The 17,571-nt window shown below is 36.7% G+C and overlaps 1 protein-coding gene across 2 annotated transcripts in view; it reads left to right on the top strand.

Moving 5' to 3' along the window:
* LOC138753326 (protein unc-79 homolog) overlaps positions 1 to 17,571 on the top strand; it is a 171,579-nt gene that overhangs the window by 121,471 nt on the left and 32,537 nt on the right. For both annotated transcript variants that reach the window (XM_069916198.1, XM_069916197.1), the window contains exons 33-39: positions 2,362 to 2,464; positions 3,491 to 3,631; positions 3,708 to 3,746; positions 5,090 to 5,202; positions 5,305 to 5,390; positions 5,572 to 5,745; positions 15,648 to 15,716. In XM_069916198.1, the coding sequence (XP_069772299.1) occupies positions 2,362 to 2,464; positions 3,491 to 3,631; positions 3,708 to 3,746; positions 5,090 to 5,202; positions 5,305 to 5,390; positions 5,572 to 5,745; positions 15,648 to 15,716 (725 nt within the window). The remainder of the gene's footprint in view (positions 1 to 2,361; positions 2,465 to 3,490; positions 3,632 to 3,707; positions 3,747 to 5,089; positions 5,203 to 5,304; positions 5,391 to 5,571; positions 5,746 to 15,647; positions 15,717 to 17,571) is intronic.

Raw genomic sequence — 17,571 nt, 5'->3', positions numbered from 1 at the left:
AAATCCTTCCCAACTCTACTTATCACGCACAAAATCAGTGAACCGGTGCGGACTTGAAAGGCCAACGTGGCCTGTTTCCGCTCCGTAAATGGTTATTTGGTTATATGGTTAAGTCCACTCCAGATATTGAACACTTCCTCTGGCTGCTCAGGATTTAGAAAGTGCAGATCACTGTGACTGTTGAGCATAAATCTGCACTCTCAGCTTGGATTAAGGAATCAGACCATTTGTCCAAACTTTTCCATGTTGGTGAGAGTCCTCACAGGAACCTCTAATCCTGTTATTCTTTTTACTTGATTGAAAATAGGTTTTGTACTTTTAAAAATATTTTAAATGTACTTCTATTGGCTATATGAGTCATTGGTAAGGAAAAAAGGAAAGTTTATATCGTGCTTTGGATAGGTTTATGTGAGGTTAAGGTTAATAAAGAGTGCTCAGAAAATACATTGTATAAAAAGTCATGATGAAAGTTATTCTGGAGATAGCCATTTTAAATTCTTAGCTGTAAGGTTTTCTTTGTGTATATATCAGGATTCCAAGGTCTTTCGTGCAGGCGGAATTAATTTTTCTCCCCAGATGAAATGTGGAATGCATTAGAAATTGTTGGCAACTGAGAAAGTAACTTTGCCCCGAATGTTGCATGGAATATGTTCCAATTAAAGTATCCAGCCCTACATTTCAAAATGGCATATTGTTCAAAATATGCAGAGATTTGTAATTGTAAACAAAACAGAACATGATTCTTCTTCATTTTTGCAGCAGTAATCTCACTTGCTCATATTTGTGACTTCTGGGACAGTGGGAATTTTAAAAGTTATGGTAAATTCATGCAGAAACTCCTTGTTCTTCTCTTGTCAATTATGGAAATGAATACTGATTGATCTAATATTACATTGCCAATTGTATAGGTAAGTTCATTAATGTTGAAACTGTTTTTCTGTTTCAATTAGTACACTATGCCAAGTCATTGGCTCACAGCATGAGGAATGGCAAGAATAAGTTAACAACTGCTGGACTTGGCAAGGCCAACATTCAGGAAAACCCATATGCTTAGGGGTACTTACTGCTCACTGGCCTTGGCCAATCTGGCAGCCTAGTTTAGGCATTGTCCTTGGCCACAGATGAACTTGTGTTGGTATGCACACTACGAAGTGTGTACATTACATTTCAAGTTCAAGAAAATTCTTTGTCCACGTGGCCTGCTGATATCCTCCAGCACATTTGTGTATTGTTTTTGACACCCCCCCCCCCCCACCCCCCTCTCACCGGCATCTCTAGATTTTCTTGTTTAATGTTGTTTCCCTGGATAAGCCCAAACAAATAACGCAGAATTTGGTGGATTTTCAACTTCTTGAATTCAATCCAAAAAAGAATTTCACATTCATCAGCGAAGGTTAATCATTTAGCAGGTAAAATATAGGTTAGGTCAGGCCGATCTGACAAAGATTTTGATTCCCATTTAGTTATGGTACATTTTTGTTTCAGTGAAGATAATTTCCTTTTGTGATTTTTGCATTCATCAGCTTTACAGCATAGTTTATATGATGTATAATTTCCATATTTCTTAAATCCTGTTGTTCAACAACGTATTTACCAGTAATTTCTGGCTGAAAGTTTGCACCCACTCATACCCCCATTCCTTTACTACCAGCACAGATGTTCCTCCAAGGTATCTGACTCAGACTAATTTAAATACTTTCAATGTGGTACTAAAGTAGTTATTGACATTTTACTTATTTGGTTTGTAAACTAGAAAATGCATTGAAACCTGAGGAAAATCAATATTTTAAATACATGGAGTATTGTTTTCAGTTCTGATCGCCTCACTACAGGAAGGATCTGGAAGCTTTGGAGAGGGTCCAGAAAAGATTTAAGAGGATGTTCATGGATTTGAGAATTAGTCTTGTAAAGCAAGATTAACAGAGCTGGGGCTTTTCTGAGCAAAAAAGGTTGAGAGGCGACTTAGAAGTCTACAAGATTATGGGAGGCACAGATACGGTGGACAGCCAGCACCTTTCTTAAGGGGCAACAGAAGCAAATACTAGAGGTCACCTGTTTAAGGTGAGAGGACAAAAGTTTAGGGGAGATGTAAGGGGTAAGGTTTTCTTTTACACACAATGCTTTGAATGCATTGCTCGTGGTGGTGGTGGAGACATTTAAAAGATACATACATAGACAGGCACATGAATGCAAGAAAAACAGTGTTATGGGTGTGAGGTTGAGCAGGGTTATATTGTTAGGTAGGCTTATGCAAGTCACATTACATTGTGGGCCATGGCCCATACTGCGCTGTAATTCCATCTGTTCTATTTAAATATTTCTAACAGATGTGTCCTTTCTAATTGTTTATTATTTTCATAGGTGCTACAAAATCAAGTTTGCTGTCAGCACAGAGCATAGTCAGCATGTTTGTTCCGGCACCAGAAGAATTTACAGATGATCAACCAACCTTTATGTCAGACAGGTAAGCATATAAATTTGTCAACCACATCCATTATACAAGTTTTATTCATTTTTGCCAACTTTTCTCTGTAATATTTCATGTGGATTAAAATAATGAAAAGGAAGTGGTTGATAATGTTTCATTGTACACCCTGAGCATAAAAATCCATAATTTGCAGTTATCAGAGAAAAGAAATTGGCAGTTTTAACAGACTTGAGTAATGCAGATTAACTCATAAATTATTTCATCAAGAAAGGGAATGGCTGTTTTTTGGTGTGTTACACCTTTATTATATTTTCACATATTGCTACATATTTTCAATTTATGAAAAGTTATGGGAAGGTTTAGAGGGTCTTTGAAGGAAAGTAAATTCCCCTTCATCAACACCTAATTAGAAAATGACCTCCTTTATGTTTGCAGTCCTTTTAATTCCCTTAAACAGAATTAGAGCAAAGAAAAAAAAATACACATAAAAGAATGAATAGATTTTGGAACAAAATGAAAAATAGATTATTCAGCACGTTTGAGTTTGATAACAAATGCACCAATGTTTGTCACTCAACACATTTCAGTGAATCTAAACAAGTCTGGGAATTACTCATCTGGAAACAACTGTATGGATTACCACTGTTATCTGCAGGCCCATTTCTAAGAGACCCAGCCAAGTGTGATACCGTGGGTGTAATACAGAGCCAGGCCAATATGGAAATAGTTATTCAAACCACCAAATCCAAGCCACCCATCAAGCACTCAGTTATACTAATCCCATAGTATTCTCTTCAGATTTTACCACTCACCTAGCATCTTGCATATCTTTGAAACGTGAAAGGAAATTGGATTACAAGTAGTTGCTAAAAATAAGGTCAGGTTGAAACTCAGTATACTGAAGCTATGCAGCAGTATCACCTCTATGTCATAGGTTGGTTAAGCATGATGTTAACCATTGTGGAGACGGAATTCTGATTCTAACACCTAGGATTTTTACAGATATCAATATGAATTTACAACATTTTAAATTTAATTCTTTTTTTTCTTTCTTCTGTACAGATGCCTTGACTGTGGAGCTATTCTTGAAGAATATGATGAGGAAACATTGGGACTAGCTATTGTGGTTCTTTCAACATTTACTCACTTGAGTCCAGATTTAGCAGCCCCTTTGTTGCTTGATATTCTGCAATCAGTTGGAAGGTAACTATTATGGTGCCTTCATTATCTATCTCATTTAAAATTCATTGAAAGTAATCTTTGATCTTTTCTATTTCAGACTGGCATCAAGCACCCTTTTCTCTGGTCAGGCAGAAAGGTATTTATGTGCCTTTGCTATGACAGTAATTCATAGAAAAGAATTTCATTCAAGCTTTTAATATTATGGGTAAGGTTTTCAATCTGGAAACTGTTATTCTTTATATGAATGATTTAATTTCCTCTATTCACTTTGTATCTTTATCAATCTCTGTAGCTCAAGAGCTGAGGGAGCAAATCAGATTGTTTTGTTTATTCTAGTATAATAACCAGCTCTCATGTAAAGTGCAATGGTTCAAGGCAGCTGGAATTTCTTCTTTCATTGAAGAGAGCATTTGATCTGCCACTAAGAGCAGGAACTCGCTGTTTGTACGTGCAGATCTGTTTTGGTTCATAGAACATAGAACATTACAGGCCCTTCAGCCCTCAATGCCCTCAATGCTGTGCTGACCCATATATTCCTTAAAAAAAAATGTACTAAACCCAGCCTACCCTGTAACCCTCTATTTTTCTTTCATCCATGTGCCTGTGTAAGAGTTTCTTAAATACCTCCAATGGTTCAGCCTCCACCACCCTCCCTGGCAAGGCATTCCAGGCACCCACAACTCTCTGTGTTTATGAAAAAAAGACCCCTCCCCCACACCCCGATGTCTCCCGTAAACTTCCCTCCCTTCACTTGTACATATGTCCTCCGGTGTTTGCTGATCCTGCCCTGGGGAAACGGGTGCTGGCTGTCCACCTTGTCTATACTTCTCAAAATCTTTTAGACCTCTATCAAGTCTCCTCTCATCCTTCTATGCTCCAAAGAGATGTAACTATCTTATACTTTTAAAACATGTCAAAATGTACCTTTTAATAAAATGTAATACTCTTGATGTGGGGGGGGGGTGGGGGGATATTTTCAACATTTTCAGCTGGTGGTTTGATGATTTATCCCACGAGATACAGCTGGTTGGCAATTGCAAATTAATTTGTGGAGATGATGAGGTCAGAGGCGTGATAGTTGCCCCAAAAACTGCAGATGCTAAAACAGCCACAAAGTCAACCGAGTAACCAGACTTCCTGTGGAGCAGGACGTATTGGTTTTGGAAAGGCAGAAAATTTTTGGCCCAATAAAAATAGTTTGCTGGACATTTTGGTGCCTTTGACTGTGATATTCAAAATTTTGTAATACTCAATGAGGAATTCATGCTGCCTATTCTGCTATTGCAATCCAAAAGTTGAGGAGTTATAACTTTAAAGGCCCAATTATTTATTTTTAAATAGGCCGAATTTCATCAGGCAGATCAGGAATAAGGACATCAAAATTATATCACTGCTCCAAATTTTTTAAATATTGAAATTTTATGCTAGATGTTTGAAAATGTTTAACAATATGAAATATTATATTTTCAATTTTTGAAGCGTGTTGATTCCTGGCAACGCTGGTGGTGTGGCAAAGCAATTTCTTCGCTGTATTTTCCATCAGCTAGCTCCCAATGGCATACTTCCACAGCTATTTCAAAGCAACATCAAAGGTATGGGAGTTTTAAAATATATTACTGCAATAATAATTTTATGCTAAATATTGACATTTACTGTTTCTGAAACTCAGAAATAATAGCAGTTTTTACACTTAGATGGAAGCTTCCTTCGAACTTTGGCCTCGTCTCTGATGGACTTCAATGAGCTGAGTTCAGTGGCAGCATTGAATCAACTGCTGGAGGTGCTACAGAACTTGTACATTACAAATACCTTCTGAATATTTTTATTATATTCTACAACAGAAATAAATGCAACCAACAAATTATAATGTTATTCCAAATTTAATGATAAAAACATTAACCAATGCATTTCTTAATAGTCTGTGGTGTGGCATTCAAATTTGTGATCCAAATATGACACAGGGTTTAAACAACAAGAAGAACTTGCCAGCAGGAGGAGCCATGCTTCGCTGTTTAGACAACATAGCCACTTACATGGAAGCTTTGCCAATGGATTTACCAAGCAATCTATGGACGACAATCTGCAATCACTTTCAAGCATTTTTGGCCAAGTTGCCATGTATATTGCCTCTAAAGGTAGGAGATGAATTCCAGATTAGTTGCCATTTGGGAGAAAATTCAAATGTAACTTTCCTATTTTTTTTTTAAATATAAATCTACTTCAAATTAAGTTGGTTACTGTAGTATTTTGAAACACTAAATAAGACCATCTGCACTGCTGTAGAAAATAAGCATTTGCATCTATTTTAAGGTGCATTTTGAACTTTATGGAATGTTGTAAATTATTGCAACTTGTGCTTTCAAACAAGCATAATACTCCAGATTAGTAATCTAATGTTTCATGTTAACAATTTAATTCAGAGTTAGATTTATAGCAAGAAAATTCAGAAAGGCCTCACATCAAAATTGTTTGTTGCATATTTTCATTTATGCACATTCCTTTGTCAACATTTGTGCCCAATGCTGATGCCATCAATGTGTGTGGTGCACATATCTAGCAGACAGAAATTGGATTTAAATGTTCTGATCCATAAACTTTGCTCACTCACATTCAAACATGGAGCAAATCACACACCAACTGAAAACCATATATAATCTAAAAAGTCTCCATTGAAACATTTGTCATCACTGAGTCTCCTCCCTCCCCCCCCCCCCAACGAAAGTGACTTCCATGTGCTGCTCTTTTACATGTGTTCAGAAATATCACATCATTTGTGCAAATCATTAAAGCATACAATGGCTAGTGGTTCCAGATTACTGAGGCAATGGCCTCACTGCATTTCAGGCTCTTTTTATGGTGTTGGGAGTGTAATATAGTGTGAAAGAGGTGCCTTCAGAGATGAGTTCAGGATTCCACCCCACTGCATCTAATTTTCCCTTTTCTGTTTCAAGTTCATTTTCACATGCACCAAGATTCAATGAGAAAGTTTCTTTTGATAGCAGTCCAGCTAAGTCCACACAGAGTGCAGCATTAAAAATATAGTAAAGAGAGCAAAGTCACATAATTATAGAGAGATCAGTCTAAACAGGGCAACAGTTGGGGGGCATGGCAAGAAGGCGTAGAGTCTAGACGTGCAATCTCGACCTCTCTGGCCAGACTTTTAAATAGCGTTTTTTAACCCTTTGTTTTCAAGTTTAAACTTTTTAAATTTTAGTTTAAATTATTAGGAATTATTATGGCCACTAATGGTAAAAAGGCTAAACCTCAAGTTCAAAAGAAGTTACATTTTTGAAGTGCTGAAGATTTGGGGCCTAGACGACTTGATACAGTCCCAGGCTCAATCTCTTCATTGCCTAAATCCCAAAGATTGCCTGTGGGGGCTAAAAAAATACCTATTCCTCACCAAATGAAGGATAGCGCTGGAATTACCCGTTCTCTGGAAGAAGGTGCGTGTTCCCAAGAAGTGGACCCCGATTTGGAAAGCCTTTTGATTTCAATGGAGGGAACACGCAGGAAGACGACTCCATTGTTGGAAATGCATCAGGTAGCATTTCAATCTGAAGAAATCGTTTTTCTTCGTGAATTGATGATAAAATAACAAGATACGGGGGGAGACCAGCGGCGACCCCCTGAGGAAGTTGGGGTGCCATCGCTGGGAGTCCAGACCTGCAGTAAAACTTTTAAAATGCCTTCTGTTGTTGCAGCAGGAACTGCAGTTACCTTGTTCTGCCACTATGTCAGAGAGAGCAGAGCTGAGATTTACCAATTCACAGTGTATGCAATTAAATGTAGTTATTCAAGGTGTTATAAAACCTTTGTTGATATCTCAAATGAATGAAATGGTTCAAATGAATGCTGGTATAAGTTCAGAATTAAATATGGTTAAGACATGTGTGGATGCATTTTATGAAGAATTTAAAAAAACTTCAGACTGGATTTTTGGACTGTAAACAACAAGTGATTTCTAACACAGAAAAAGTTTTGAAGGTGGAAAAATCGGTCATAGAATTGGGAGATCGTGAGAAGGAGCTAGAAAGAAAAATAGATTATTTGGAAAAAAAGCAGAAGGAATAATGTGAAAATTGTTGGTTTGCCAGAAGGTATAGAAGGACAAGATCCTCTGTTTTTTTAAAGACTGGATTCCGCAAATATTAGGGCAAGAATTTTTCTCTGGGGGATTGGCATTGGAAAGAGCCCATAGAGCTTTAAGAATACATTCAGCTGGTCAACCACTGAGACTGGTAATAATTCGATGTTTGAGTTATTTCGATAGAGAAGCAATACTTCAACTAGCAGTACAAAATGCGAGACAATGACAAATCCCATTATTGATTCAGATTAGCAGTCTTTTTTTTATCCTGATCTGAGTCAAGATGTCATTCAACGTCAACGTCGATTCAATCCAGTTAAAGAAGTCTTGTGGCGTAAAGGTTATAAGTTTACTTTTCGTCACCCTGCAGTATTGAAGGTGTTTTACGGAGACTATCAATTTTGTTTTTTTGAGACTGATTGTGAAGCAATGATTTTTGCTGATGCATTGCCAGATATAAGAGGACAAAGACGTAGTCCACCATTATCTCCTAAAGAAAAATTTGGTAGCTCTGGAAATGGAAGAAATGGCAGAAATGGGAAAAATGGGAATGGAAAGAGTCCAACTTCTTCTGAAATGGGATCTTAGAGATTGGAATCTTCTGGATGAAAAGAATTATTTTTTTATTCTATTTTTTCTTTTGTTATTATGATATTTTGATGTTATTGACTGTTTGGTTGGGAAGGGAGAGATTTGCACTAAGTTCTTTACTAGTCATCAGCCACTGGTGGGTGCCCCACACTCAATTTTTGTTTAAGGGATTACTACCTTTTGGTAGTTTTTTTAGGGGGATTTTCTTTTTTTTTTCTTTTTTAAAATTTTTTTAGTTTTTAATTTGTGATTTTTTTTATTGGAGGGCCTATATATGTTGATTTGAGTCCCTCAGACAGCTCCAAGAAAAGTGCAGAGAACAAGACAAAGGACTCTACATCACCTTTGTTGACCTCACCAAAGCCTTCGACACCGTGAGCAGGAAAGGGCTTTGGCAAATACTAGAGCGCATCGGATGTCCCCCAAAGTTCCTCAACATGATTATCCAACTGCACGAAAACCAACAAGGTCGGGTCAGATACAGCAATGAGCTCTCTGAACCCTTCTCCATTAACAATGGCGTGAAGCAAGGCTGTGTTCTCGCACCAACCCTCTTTTCAATCTTCTTCAGCATGATGCTGAACCAAGCCATGAAAGACCCCAACAATGAAGACGCTGTTTACATCCGGTACCGCACGGATGGCAGTCTCTTCAATCTGAGGCGCCTGCAAGCTCACACCAAGACACAAGAGAAACTTGTCCGTGAACTACTCTTTGCAGATGATGCCGCTTTAGTTGCCCATTCAGAGCCAGCTCTTCAGCGCTTGACGTCCTGCTTTGCGGAAACTGCCAAAATGTTTGGCCTGGAAGTCAGCCTGAAGAAAACTGAGGTCCTCCATCAGCCAGCTCCCCACCATGACTACCAGCCCCCCCACATCTCCATCGGGCACACAAAACTCAAAACGGTCAACCAGTTTACCTATCTCGGCTGCACCATTTCATCAGATGCAAGGATCGACAATGAGATAGACAACAGACTCGCCAAGGCAAATAGCGCCTTTGGAAGACTACACAAAAGAGTCTGGAAAAACAACCAACTGAAAAACTTCACAAAGATAAGCGTATACAGAGCCGTTGTCATACCCACACTCCTGTTCGGCTCCGAATCATGGGTCCTCTACCGGCACCACCTACGGCTCCTAGAACGCTTCCACCAGCGTTGTCTCCGCTCCATCCTCAACATCCATTGGAGCGCTCACACCCCTAACGTCGAGGTACTCGAGATGGCAGAGGTCGACAGCATCGAGTCCACGCTGCTGAAGATCCAGCTGCGCTGGATGGGTCACGTCTCCAGAATGGAGGACCATCGCCTTCCCAAGATCGTATTATATGACGAGCTCTCCACTGGCCACCGTGACAGAGGTGCACCAAAGAAAAGGTACAAGGACTGCCTAAAGAAATCTCTTGGTGCCTGCCACATTGACCACCGCCAGTGGGCTGATAACGCCTCAAACCGTGCATCTTGGCGCCTCACAGTTTGGCGGGCAGCAGCCTCCTTTGAAGAAGACCGCAGAGCCCACCTCACTGACAAAAGGCAAAGGAGGAAAAACCCAACACCCAACCCCAACCAACCAATTTTCCCTTGCAACCGCTGCAATCGTGTCTGCCTGTCCCGCATCGGACTGGTCAGCCACAAACGAGCCTGCAGCTGACGTGGACTTTTTACCCCCTCCATAAATCTTCGTCCGCGAAGCCAAGCCAAAGAGAAGAAAGAAAGAAGATAAAGATATTATTGGTATTTAGTAATAATAGTAGATATGTCAAAGTTGAAGTTTGCTACTTTTAATGTTCGAGGATTAAATATTCCGATTAAACGTAAGCGAGTCTTGGCGTATATTAAGAAAATGAAAATTGATATTGCCTTTTTACAAGAAACACATTTGAATGTGAAGGAAAGCGTGAAATTAAAAAGGGATTGGGTTGGGCATGTATATTCTTCATTTAATTCTAGAGCTAAAGGTGTAGCAATTTTGATACATAAAATATATCTTTTGAATTACAATCAATGGAGGAAAAGGCAGGATGTATTCTTAAATTAAACTGTAAGATTTTTAGTGAATTTTGGACTTTACATTTATGCACCAAATGCAGATGATGAAGTATTTATTTCAGATGCATTTTTATGTTTGGGTCAAGCTAATGATAATATTTTAGTTGGTGGTGATTTTAATTGTGTTTTGGAACCTTTATTAGATAAATCTCTGAAGAAAGTTAAAAAGATCCAAGATAACAATCCAGGTCCAAGCGTTGATGAAAGATCTTTATTTAGTAGATATTTGGAGACGTCTTAATCCGACAGAGAAAGATTTTTCCTTTTATTTATCTAGACATGAATTGTTTTCAAGGATTGACTTCTTTTTAGTATCGGCACACTTACAAGGGAAAATACAACAAGCGGAATATAAAAGTAGGGTGATTTCAGATCATTCTCTGTTATATTTTACATATGAAACTTCTGAGAATATTCAAATAGCTATCATCAGAGATTTAATACAATGTCGTTAAAATATGGAATTTATTGATTTTTTTGAAAAAACAAATTAATTTTTTGAAAGAAAATTCTAATTCTGTTCAAAGTAAGTTTGTATTATGGGATGCTATGAAAGCCTATTTGAGAGGACAAATAATTAGTTATACTTCTAAAATAAAGAATCGATTAAATCAGAGTCTTGAATTAGAGAAACAGATCGATGAGTTAGAAAAGGAATTTCAGAAAGATGCTACAGAAGATCAGAAAATAGAATTATCTAGGGTGAAATTGAAATATAATACTTTGCAATCTTATCAATATGAATGTGTGATTAATAGGACTAAACAACAGTATTATGAATGGGGAGAGAAAGCACATAAGGTATTGGCGTGGCAATTAAAGAACAGATATCGAGGACTATTAATGCTGTTTGACGGAATTCTCTTATTACTTTTAAACCTCATGAGAAAAATGATGAATTTTATAAAAAGTTATATACATCTGAAGGAAAACAGGAAACTGGATCGATTGATTTAAAAAAAAAATCACAGTTGAATTTACCAATATTAGAGGATAGAGATGTACAGGAGTTAGATGAACCATTTACTGATTCGGAAATTAAAATGGCTATGCTGGAAATGCCGAACGGTAAATCGCCTGGTGATGATGGATTTTCGGTTGAATTTTATAAATTTTTTTATGATGATTTATCTACAGTGTTTGGGGATGTATTACATCAAGTTGGAGAACATTATGATTTACCTGAGTCTTGTTCTAGTGCTTTAATTACAGTAATTCCTAAAAAAGATACAGATCCTTTGAAAGTATCTTCAAATAGACCAATTTCGTTGTTAAATGTAGATTATAAAGTAGTAGCTAAAATTATTAGCGAATAGATTGGCTAAATTTTTACCAAAGTTGATTCATATTGATCAAACAGGTTTTATAAAGAATAAATATGCTTCAGATATCATTTTGCGCGTGATTAGTTTGATTAATAGATTTTGACAATCTTTAGATCATCCGATGGTGATATCCTAGATGCAGCAAAAGCATTTGATAAAGTTGAATTGAATTTTTAAAAAAAAGTTTTGGAGAAATTTAAGTTTGGTCCTTTTATTGGTTTGATTAGGGCTCCATATGGTAAACCGGTAGCTAGAGTATTGATGAATGGTTTGATTTTGGAATCTTTTAAGTTAACTCGATCAACTCGTCAAGGTTGTCCTTTATCACCAGTTTGTTTGCGTTAATGATCGAACCTTTAACACAGTTGATAAGACAAAATACACAGACACAAGGTATGAAAGTTTTAGATGAGGAATATAAAATTAATTTATTTGCTGATGATGTATTGGTGTATTTAATAAACCCAGCTCAGTCACTTTTACACTTGAAGGAATGTTTAATACAATATGGACGTCTTTCTGGATATAAAGTTAATTCGGAAAAAAGTGAAATATTACCGGTAAGTGAAGGAGATTATTCAGTTTATAAGAATATTATTAATTTGAAGTGGATTGATCAAATTAAATATCTGGGTATAATTTTGAATGTTAATTATCAATTTTTATATAAATTAAATTATGCTCTGTTAATGAAAAAAAATTAAAACTGATTTGATTAAATGGAAAGATTTACCTATTAATTTAATGGGAAGGATAAATACAATTAAGATGAATATCTTTCTGCGTATACAATATTTGTTTCAATCTATTCCGTATTTGATAAATTTTTTTTTGAGATTTAAATAAAATGGTTAGGGAGTTTTTATGGAGGGGTAAATTTTCAAGAGTAGCTTTGAATAAATTAACTTGGAAATATGAGTTAGGGGGACTACGTTTACCACATTTTCAAAATTATTATGAGGCAGCCCAACTTAAATTTATTAGTTCATTGATGGATTTGGTACGGCCTCCTAGTTGGGCTAAAATTGAGATGGCAAGTATTTCTGAATTTGAAATACATCAATTTTTGTTTAGGTGGAATATAAATTTGTTACAACAATATAATGTGCCTATACTAAAACATTTAATGAAGTTATGGATAAAGAAAAATAAAATGATAGGTTCTCAGGGTAAATTATTGGTTTGACTCCGTTGTATAATAATCAACTTATTTCTTTTTCAATACATAATCAAAGTTTATTGCATTGGAGATTTAAAGGTGTGAAAAATTTGGGAGATTGTTTTAAAGAGGGTGAGTTTTTATCTTTTAATCAGATGAGGGAAGATTTTGGTATTGATAAGAATTCTTTATTTCTTTATTATCAAATTCGATCTTTGGTAAAATGTATGTTTGGTAGAGATATGATTTTACCTAAAATGACTAAATTTGAGACTTCTCTTATGAAGGTACCAGAGAAGGGTTATACTTCATTTATGTATCAAATATTACAGGATGGTATAAATAAAAAGGGTTGGGATAGATCTAAAATTAAATGGGAAGCGGATATTGGTTTTACTTTTTCTGAAGAGGATTGGTTAGATATCTGTTATAATAGTGTAACTGGATTGATAAATGCACGTTATTCAAAGATTAATTACCATTTTTTACATCAATCATATTTGACACCTGAAAAATTAAAAAAATATGGTTTTAATGAATCAGATTTGTGTTTTAGATGTGGTGATATAGTTGGAACTTTTTTTCATGCTGTTTGGTCATGTATACATATGCAATCTTTTTGGAAGAAAATTCAATCATTTTTAGAATATCTGTATAAGATTAAAATAGTTTTAGATCCAACAGTATTTTTATTGGGTAGTTTGCAACCTCTGAAAGGCTTGGGATTAGATAAGTTTCAGCTTGCTTTTGTATATTTAGCTTTATCTGTAGCGACATAATGTATTGCTAGTACGTGGAAAGATACAAATATGATTGAAATTAATAGATGGCATAATGAGATGAAATATTGTTTAATAATGGAAAAAAGTACATGTTTTGCATTATAATTTTTTTATTAATAAGTGGCTGTTATACTCAGAATATTTACATTTCAATTTATATTGATTAGATTTTAATATGTACATTTAACTCTTTTTAAATATTCTTTCTTTTTTTCTTTTTTAATAGCTCTCCTTAGGAGAGATGGCTGAAGGGGGGGGGGGTCTTTTCTTCCCTTTTTTTCTATGTGTAAAAAGTTCATGTTTAATTGCTGTATATGTCATATATTTGTTTTTTGAACGAATAAATAAAGTTGAAAAAAAACCAGAGCAACAGTTTCCCCCTCAATGCCTGTTTTCCCTTTATATAACCATGCAGCGTGTAAGTGCACAAGTCCTGTTTAATGAGTTCTAAATTGCATTTCTGAAGATCATCTCAATGTTCTTATTGCTGTCGGCCACCGATTTGGCTCTGTGGTAAAACATTTAGTAGACTAATTTCCAGATGAGATTCAATTTCTGTGCTTCCTCAAGAGCTTAGATTTGGGTTTTCCATCAATGGAGGTTGAGGCTATAACGAGCCACTTCCTAAAGGATTGACTACAATGGAGACTTGGGAGAGTTCTTTGATTTTTATTCTCTTGAGATGTGAAACATCACAATGAGCAGTTGATGCAAACAATTAATGAAAGCTTATTGGTCCATAGGCTGTCCATATTTTTGTTCACTTTGATTGATCATAACATTTATCATTATGTTAGACAACTCACAATGGGGAAACCTCTGTACTGGTATAAAATTAAAAAGTGCCAAAATAACTTTGAATAGGACACAGAACAGCTTTATTGAATAAACAAGGAGTTAGGGAATGGATTGAAATGTAATTGGGGAAGTTTGAGGTCATTTCCTTTGGTGGGAAAAAAAGGGCAGAATATTTTTTAATTAGTGAGAGATTCCAAATGTTAATGTTTAGAAATCACTGAGCGTTGATATGTGGACATGGCCAGCATTTGGGAAAGCCAACAATGTATTGGCCTTTATTGCAAGATTTAAGTACAAGAATGAAGTTCCAATTATATAGGAGTAGGTGAGATGAAATCTGGAATATTGTGTAGAGCAGTATGGTGGCACAACTTCATAATGTCAGAGACCCAGGTTCAAAGATGCCTATGTGGAAGTTTGCATATTTGATTGCTTGGATAATTGAACACCGTAAATTACCATTAGTATGTAGGTGAATGGTAGAATCTGGGGGTAGTTGATTGGAATGTGAGGAGAATAATAAATGGGATTAATGTAGCATTAATGAATGGTTGATTGTTGGTATGGACGTGGTGGACCAAAGGGCTTGTTTGCATGCTATATCTTTCTGTAATTCTTGGTCACCAAAGGAACTATATGTTTCCAAAAGAGGGAATACTAGATTCAGCTGTTTGATTCCTGGGATAGCCCTCTGATGTAAAGCTAAGCAGACTCTGTGCACACTCTCTAGAATTTAGGATGATAAGAGGTGATCATGATGAAACATACAAAATTCATGGGTGTTTCATTGGGTAGGTGCATGGATAATTTCCCCCTAGCTGCAGGGTCTAGACTCTGTTATCACATTTTAAAAATAAAACTTTGCCCATTCAGGACTGAGGTAAGAAAAACATTTCAGTAAAATTTAAAATACTGCTCAAGAAGGCAGTGGAAGCACACTCCAGATATATTATTACATAATAAGGGAATAAAGGAATATGGGGCTAGTTTAGAAAAGTTGCAGTGTTAAAGTCGATCGTGACCTTATTAAATGGCAGAGCAGTCATGAGGAGCAGTATACTTATTCTTGCCTCTATTTCATTATGTTTAGATGTGAACAGAAGCTAGATATGTATAAAACATTGGGAATAGATTATTTTACATGTTATGATGAATTTTGGAGGTACTGAAATGTTCCAATGTACTTGTCAGTTACTAGGAAAATAAAAACTCCCAATCATGATGCCTTTATTTTGTCTGCAGTGTTGCTTGGATTCGAGTTTGGCAATCATGATCTGTCTTCTCAAGATACCCACTGCAAGTTCAACACGGGTAAGCTAAAGACACTTTATCAACACCTTTTATCCCTGAGGAAATAACTTAATTTTAAACTTCCTTCACTAAGGCATTCACTAAGGAGAAGGATATTGGGAGATGTGAGATAAAAAAAGCAAATTGGGTAAATATGGGGAATATAGAGATTACAAAAGGTGTAGTTTTAAGGCTTTTGAAGAATATAAAGGTGGATAAGTCTCCAGGACCAGACTGGATCTTCCCCAGGACATTGAGAGAAGTGAAGGAGGAAATAGCAGAGGATCTGGCGGTAATTTTCCAAATGTCATTAGATATGGGGATAGAGCCGGAGGATTGGTGCATTGTGCATGTGGTTCCGTTATTTTAAAAGGGTTCAAGGAGGAAGCCTGGCAACTATCGGCCTGTAAGTTTGACGTCTGTGGTAGGTAAGTTAATGGACAAAATTCTTAGAGATAGTACTTATAAACATCTGGATAGACAGGGTCTGATCAGGAGCACTCAACATGGATTTGTGGGAGGAAGGTCATGTTTGACCAATCTGATTGAATTTTTTGAAGAGGTGACTAGGAATGTGGATGAGGGTAGCGCAGTGGATGTTGTCTATATGGACTTCAGTAAGGCCTTTGATAGGTACCACATGGAAGGTTAGTTAGGAAGGTGCAGTCTTTAGGTATAAATTTTAAGATAGTCAAATGGATTGAACATTGGCTGAAAGGGAGAGGCCAGAGAGTGGTAGTGGATAATTGTCTGTCAGGTTGGAGGCCGGTGACCAGTGGTGTGCCTCAAGGATCTGTATTGGGCCCATTGTTGTTCGTTATATACATTAATGATCTAGATGATGGGGTGGTGAATTGGATTAGTAAATATGCAGACGATACTAAGATAGGTGGAATAGTGGATAATGAAGAAGGTTTTCAAGGATTGCAGAGGGATTTGGGCTGCTTAGAAAAGTGGGCTGAAAAATGGCAGATGGAATTTAATGCTGATAAGTGTGAGGTGCTTTATTTTGGTAAGAAGAATCAGAAAAGGACATACGTGGTAAATGGGAGAGCATTGAGGAATACAGAAGAGCAGAAAGATTTAGGGGTAACGGTACATCGTTCCCTGAAGGTAGAAACTCACGTGAATAGGGTGGTGAAGAAGGCTTTTAGTATGCTGGCCTTTATCAATCATTGCATGGAATATAGGAGTTGGGAGGTGATGTTGAGATTGTATAAGATGTTGGTGCGGCCTAATTTGGAGTTCTGTGTGCAGTTCTGGTCACCTAATTATAGGAAGGATAGAAACAGAGTGGAGAGAGTGCAGAGAAGGTTTACCAGAATGTTACCTGGGTTTAAGTATCTAGAGTATAGGGAGAGATTGGACAGATTGGGTCTTTATTCTTTGGAGCGTAGAAGGTTGAGAGGAGATTTGATAGAAGTATTTAAGATTATGAAAGGGATAGACAGAGTGGATGTGGATAGACTATTTCCGTTAAGAGGAGGAAAGATTAAAACAAGAGGACATGAGTTAAGAATTAAGGGGGAGAGGTTTAGAGGTAACATGAGGGGGAACTTCTTTACTCAGAGAGTGGTAGCCGTGCGGAATGAGCTTCCGGGAGAAATAGTGGCGGCGGAGTCAATTGTATTATTTAAGAAAAGGTTGGACAGGTATATGGATGAGAAGAAGATGGAGGGTTATGGTCATTGTGCAGGGAGGTGGGACTAGAAAGGGGTGTTTTGTTCGGTGCAGACTAGAAGGGCCTAATGGCCTGTTTCCGTGCTGTCATTGTTATGTTATGTTATATTCTGTCATTTAATTCTTTCCTATGTATTTTTATACTTTTTTCCTTTTGTTACTTTTATCATTCCACAGTTGACAGTTTTTTTTAAGA

The sequence above is a fragment of the Narcine bancroftii genome, chromosome 2 (genome assembly GCF_036971445.1).
Source record: "Narcine bancroftii isolate sNarBan1 chromosome 2, sNarBan1.hap1, whole genome shotgun sequence".
NCBI lineage: Eukaryota > Metazoa > Chordata > Chondrichthyes > Torpediniformes > Narcinidae > Narcine > Narcine bancroftii.
Note: the sequence above shows the minus strand (reverse complement) of the source record. Positions and strands in the feature narration are given on the sequence as shown.